The sequence below is a fragment of the Diceros bicornis genome, chromosome 17 (genome assembly GCF_020826845.1).
Source record: "Diceros bicornis minor isolate mBicDic1 chromosome 17, mDicBic1.mat.cur, whole genome shotgun sequence".
NCBI lineage: Eukaryota > Metazoa > Chordata > Mammalia > Perissodactyla > Rhinocerotidae > Diceros > Diceros bicornis.
In genome coordinates, this window is record NC_080756.1 from 14,503,486 (window position 1) to 14,510,264 (window position 6,779).

The 6,779-nt window shown below is 34.1% G+C and overlaps 1 protein-coding gene across 1 annotated transcript; it reads right to left on the reverse strand.

Annotated features, from left to right (window-relative positions):
- Positions 1–4,743: 4,743 nt before the first annotated feature.
- On the reverse strand, positions 4,744–5,547 carry LOC131415672 (olfactory receptor 6C76-like). Its single transcript, XM_058557493.1, has one exon. It carries the CDS (start codon positions 5,545–5,547, stop codon positions 4,744–4,746), a length of 804 nt encoding a protein of 267 aa, XP_058413476.1.
- Positions 5,548–6,779: the final 1,232 nt, after the last annotated feature.

Here is a 6,779-nt window from a genome sequence, read left to right on the forward strand (position 1 = left end):
ATTATCACGGTAGAGAGACATATTCTGAGGTGGCTAATCATGATCTCCTGCATACGCATACAAGGAAATATTATCCAGCCATAAAAGAAGAAGGAAATCCTTCCACTTGTGAGGACATGGATGGGCCTTGAGGGCATTATGCCAAGTGAAATAAGTTAGACAAAGCAAGACAAACACAGTATGATCTCACTTATTTGTGGAATCTAAAAAAAATAAAAAAAACAATAAAACCAAAAAAAACCCTGAGCTCAAAGATACAGAGAACAGATTGATGGTTTCTAGCAGCGATGGATGAGGATGGGAATAATGGGTGAAAGAGGTCAAAAGGCACACACTTTCAGTTATAAGATAAATAAGTCCTGGGGATGTAATGTACAGCATGGTGATTACAGTTAATAATACTGTATTGTATATTTGAAAGTTACTAAGATAGTAAATCATAAAGGTTCTCATCAGAAGAAAAAAAAATTTTGTACACTTGAAACTGATATAATATTATATGTCAGTTATATATCAATTAATAAATTAAAACTTTTAAAAAAACTTAGAAAAAACTAATTATCAGACCAGGCTAAAAATCAAGAAACCAAAATCAAATCCATTTAATTTGTATCTAGTCAGACTCATTGTTACTGAGTCAAATCAATTTTTTGATCAAGTTACCAAAGACAAATCAATTTTATTAATGACACAATGGAGTTGAAGGACTCATTAGATGGAGGAACTAGGTTTCAACTCATTTTTTGCATTTCTCAAATACCTCCAAAAGTCATTTTCTTGGATATGAGGATGGAGTTTTGAGAACTGCTATGAAAGAGACAATGGAAAGATAAAGGCAGTATTATGCCTTTGGTAATAGAGGAAAACTAAGACATAAATAATTTATCTCTCATTTCTAACATACTCTCTAGAGAGTCATATAGTGGTCAAAGAACATGGCAGCCAGAAGGTAAAACACTGTCACCTCCAAGAAGATGCAAAAGAAATCACTGAGCCCCACAAACATTGTAGGAAATGGTTCTGTCCCACAGCAAAGTAGTGACAAGTTATCTGGGAATGCAGACAGAGGTGAATGATATTTCTAGGAAAGAAAAGTTTCAAAGGAAGCAATACATCGGAGTCTGCAGATGGGGATCTGAAAAGGTGAGAGTGACAACGATCAGGTTCCTGGTCACACTTTGCATGTAGGTAAGAAGCAGAAACATGAAAAGTACAACCTGCTACTGTGGTTCATTTGTCAATCCAAGAATAAACTCTGTTACTTCCATGTTATTTCTTACCGTTTTCTTTCTTTATTATTGGATTCTTTGTTTTAGCTGTCAAATAGGCGAAGAAATAAGAAAGCTATGACACCAACAAAGAAACTTAAACACACACACACTTTTTAAAAAAACATTGTTGTCTTTTTCTTTTAGAGAAAAATAATTTTGTAGTACATATAAAGAAAATATTTTTTAAACTCTATTTATTACCTTACATGTTAATTCACTATCCCTGTATTTCCTTCATTGTATTCTCATATATTTCAGTATAAATCTCTTCTGAAGATTCAATCTATTCCCTGAAAATAAGAAATAAAGATTAAAAAATCCAAGATTAAAACATTTCCAAAAAAATTCTGAGAGCTCACTCATCAGCATATTTATTTATTTATTTATTTTGGTGAGGAAGATTGGCCCTGAACTAACATCTGTACCAATCTTTTTCTGTTTTTTAATATATGGGACACCTGCCACAGCATGGCTTGATAAGCAGTGTGTAGGTCTGCACCCGGAACTGGGACCTGTGAACCCTGGCTGCCAAAGTGGAGCATGCGAAATTAACCACTACGGCACCAGGCTGGCCTCATCTGGAGCATTTTTTGATCTGATTTTTTATTTTGCTTTCCTTTTTTTTTTTTTATTTTGAATAATCATTTATTGCCCCTCCCCCATTCAAATGTTTACAATCAGTGAAATTAAGTCAGATGTTCCTCTGGTAGAGTAACATGTCTCTGATAATGGTGTACAGAATGTTTAATGTCCAGGAGGGATTTCCACTCTAATCCTAATGTGTTTGATGCAAGTTATTCAATTTTTAGTTAATAATCTGTTATCATGCTCTCATAAGATTATAAATTTACTCTTCTTGGTCATATATTTTTATTTACCAGCTAACTATCGTGAGTCTACTCTCCATTATGTAAAGTAGTACTTTTATTTAAGTGCTAACAGCATTTAGAAAAATTGCAAATGTTCTTACTGATCGTATTTCCAGGCTGATGTAGCACTTCTCCACAATATTGGGTGTCCTTTCCTTGAGGGTGATGAATGAGAATAGTTGAACATTCAAGGTATGTTTGAATGAGATAAAGATTTTTTTCTTTCAGTTTTTGCTTCTGATATCACCCTTGATGTTATACAAGATTTGTTTACCTGTTTGTTCAGGTTTAGTTATCTGCCATAAAAGCCTACGTGTGCTGTCACCTAACATCATTTCTTCAAATAGTCAAATGTCCAGACAACATTTAATATTGTGCATAATTTGAGATTACTTATAGAAAGCATAAATATATACTATTAAACAGAAAAATTGTATTCCTGATAGAACAATGAAAGGGTATATTTATTTGTATTGTAAACATGATTTGATTCATCAAAATGTCATTTCTAGTGGCTCTTTTGATTTGTTTAAATTTAAAGCTTCAGAAATTTTCAAAAGCCTCTGCACACTGTTCTACCTCTTTCTCCTTATATGTGTAACCAAATATCCAATACATGGGTAGTAAAGAAAAATCCCAAGAGCTCCTCTACCATGCTCACAAGAAGGATATATATCTACCCATTTCTATACAGCCAGCCAAATTTCTCTAATGATCTGATGTCCTTGGATACCCTACCTATTTCCACTCAAGGAAGTATTGTCCTGAGTGTATTGAAACTTCTGACTATAATTGTGCATTTGAGTGTTTTATTATTATTTTTAAACTGTATTAAGAAAATTTATAACATTTTTGTGTGTTTTTTTTTCTGGTAACTGGTTGTTAAACACTTCCCAGAACACTCGCTCTCTCTGCGCATACACACTGAAGAGTCTGAACTTTTCTGAGCACCACATTGCTTCAGTCATACCTGCATCAACAAATGCAAAGCAAGTATTTAGATTTACATAGAATCTCCAAAGCAACAATTGGAAAGAAGAAAAGCCTTGTAAATCAAAGACAGAAACAAAAACATAATTCTGGAATAGTTGGAAAATTCATCTATGATACCTAAGAAGAGAGTTCAGTATACTGCCCAATTCTAACTGAAGTTTACTATCAAATTGAGCAAAACAGTTTTACAACCAGATGTAGGAAACATTTTCACTGAGACGCAAAACTGTAAATATCATGTGGATTTTTTAGACATTCATACTCTCAGATAGAATTTGTTAATTTTCATCTGTTTTTGATTATGTGTAACTGCTTCTATAAACACTTGTTAGAAGAACTCCTTTTTTTAATGGTGAGAGAAGAGAACCCAAGCCCTGAGTATCCAAATGAATATTAAGTAAAAGTGTTCTGATGGTAAATTAGATGATTTCATGAGTCCATGCATCCCTTGTGGAAGACGATAGGAAAGAAGCAAATGGATGAATGCTAAACAAAGTTTTATTCTTATATGTGTAGAGCTATAATTAAGAACCTCTTATAGGAAAGATTTATGTCAAAGTTTGGACAGTGCAAACATGCTGAAATCACACCCTCCAATGTCCACAAAGATTCTGAAAGAGATGTATTTTTCAAAAGAATGAAATCATACAAACACTGTATCATCAGTGTACCAGAAATTTTGAGAAATACGCAGGAGATAGAAAGTGTATGGTTTTAATCGCCAAAAAAATCAAAGAGAGGAAATTGGATCTTAGGCAACCAAAAGCAAACCAGGTTCTTCGTAAGGGAGCCTCCGATGAGATCCAGACTCACGTTCAGCAAATTAAAAGAAAGTAATGGGCTGTGGAGCAATCAGCAGTGTAGTTAATTAAAGATGCTCCATGGTGAGTGAATTGGGTTCTTACAGAAATATCAATGTCGTACTTCTAGTAACTTGGGAATTTGGTCCAAAAAATCATTAAACAAGATACATTATAATATTAAAGGATGGAATTCATAATGAAGATATAACACCTATGCCTTGAATAGCACAGATCAACATTTATAATGTAAAAACCATAGGAGATACAGGACAAACAGAAGCACGCTAGAGTTAGGAGACTTCACCTCCCAGTTAATACTCTGTGGTTATGCACTGGGAGACATAATTTTTTAGGATGGCTTGATGATAACTTTTATTTAGCTTTTGATTGGTGTCCAAAGGGAAAATTCTTCAAAGATTGAGAAAACTAAATTCTGGCATTCTTGTTAAATGTTATTCTCATTTATCTGACATCAAATCACTCATGCTCAGAAATTTTTAGGTCATGTTAATGTAAAAAGATAGTCAACCAACTGAGGTCAAAATAAAATAAATCGATAATTAAACCTGAAGGAAAAAGAAGTTGAATATAGTAGTGGATGGAGAAACATAAAAATATTAATATTGTGTTAGCATAAGATTTCATTTAAAGTTCAGGCCATGAATTTCTTTATGATTCAAATTTATTTGAAAAGCATTTTTTGACCAGGTTCTTAAAGGACTGCTTTGCCTGCTGGTTCCTTAGGGTGTAAATAAAAGGATTTAGCATTGGGGCAACAGAGGTATGGAGCACCGCTATACCCTTGGTTCAAGCAACTCCTTCTTTTGCTGAAATTTTGATATACATGAAAATGAAGCTTCCATAAGAAAGGGAGACAACAATCATGTGTGAGGAACAAGTGGAAAAGGCCTTTTTCCTTTGCTCAGCAGAGGGGATTCTCAGAACTGTTTTAAGGATCAAGACATAGGAAAGAATCACTACTGTTAAGGTGACCATAAGCGTGAATACTGCCATGAAAAAGCCCATGAGCTCTAGGAATGCTGTGTCTGTGCAGGAGATCAGTAGCATAGGAGAAGAGTCACAGGTGAAGTGGTCGATGATGTTGGAGTCACAGAAATCCAGTTGAAGTCCCATGATCACAGGTGGAAAGATAACGAGAAACCCAGCCAGCCAAGAACTAATTACGAGCTGGTTGCAGATTCTGCTATTCATTATTGTTGTGTAATGCAATGGCTTACAGATAGCCACGTACCGATCATAGGACATAGCAGCCAAAAGGAAAAATTCTGTTGAACCAAGGAATATGAAGAAAAACACCTGGGCCATACAAGAATTATAGGAAATGGTCATATCCCCTGTTACAATGCTGACCAGGAATCTAGGAATACAAACTGTTGTGAATGAGATTTCTAGGAAAGAGAAATTCCTAAGGAAAAAATACATGGGAGTTTTGAGATGCGAATATAACAGAGTAAGGGTGATAATTGTCAGGTTTCCAGCTATACTCAGTATATACGTGAAAAATAGAAATAGAAAAACCAAAACATTTAGCTTTGAGTCATCTGTTAATCCCAGAAGAATGAACTCTTTCACAGATGTTTGATTTTTCATTTCTTATTGCTGACTTCTTTGACATCTGTAACTGCAAACAAAAAACAGTAATTTAATGAGTACAGGATTACATTTTCTTTGTCACTTCTGCTGATTTAAGAAATATATAATGAAATGGGCCAATAAATTAGCCACCAAGTTACTGAATTCTAAAAATATAAGTGAGCCAGGACAAAGAAACTTATATCTAGTACCTGCCTTGTAGATCACTAGCAATTTAATATTGAGGGAGTCACTTGATAGGTCTAGTAAACACATCTGTATAGCAAAAATATACTTATCAAATGTGCTTTAATTTTTTAAAAAAATTTGATCATATGTGTATAAAAATTAGGTAGAACATTATAAAATATAGAATATTATTTTATTTTTATTAAAATATTTTACCAATGACCACATGTTCTAATGATTTTCTGAAAATGACTCATTTTGAAGTTTGTTTTTATAGAGAGTTATTTTTCCCAATTTTTTCAAGACGTTTAATGTCATTCCTACCTATGTGGAGAATTAGTAACTTAACAAAAGAATCGGAGTCATTAAAACTAATATTTATATACTCCTAAACAAACTCAGAATTTAAAGTTTTTATTTTCTGAATTAAATAACAATCAATTACTGTTTGGAAGAGGTTCTAACAAAGTTAAGTGATCTAAGTTATAAATTAATTAGAAAATGGAAAAAATAAATAGGGTGAGAAACGAAAAATATACTTACAATGATATAATCCCAAGTGGTAGCAACTTGACTGCTCCAGCCCAGATGCTCTGTCGGCTTCCTTTAATTGAGTGTTAGTGCCTGAGGCTTTACTCTTGGAGAATTTCATGGACTTCACGACTTGTTTCTGCCTTTGATTTTCTTATGCAATAAGATACTTACATCATGTGTAGATGGAATTTGGCAGGATGACTCTGAGTGCGTAGAGTGAGACAGAACATATTGAAGAATACGTCCAGTAGGAAATTTATTCCTGAAATCGAGAAGGGCCTGAAAGAAAGGTGACATAGTCCCAGGTGCTGGTGGAAGGTGCTACATCCAGACTGAGAGCACAGTACTCAAGAGGTCTTGCAACTTGTGATCCAGGAGAGAGTTGGTGAGATGGTGGCAAAAGCTCTGTGGGCAGTCCTAAGTAATCAACTGATGTTAGGTCTGAAAGGCTGACACTCAGGTAGTGTTGTAAAGTTTTTCATTAAGTCACAGTGTCTCTGGTATTAACTTGCTATTTACGAATAAAA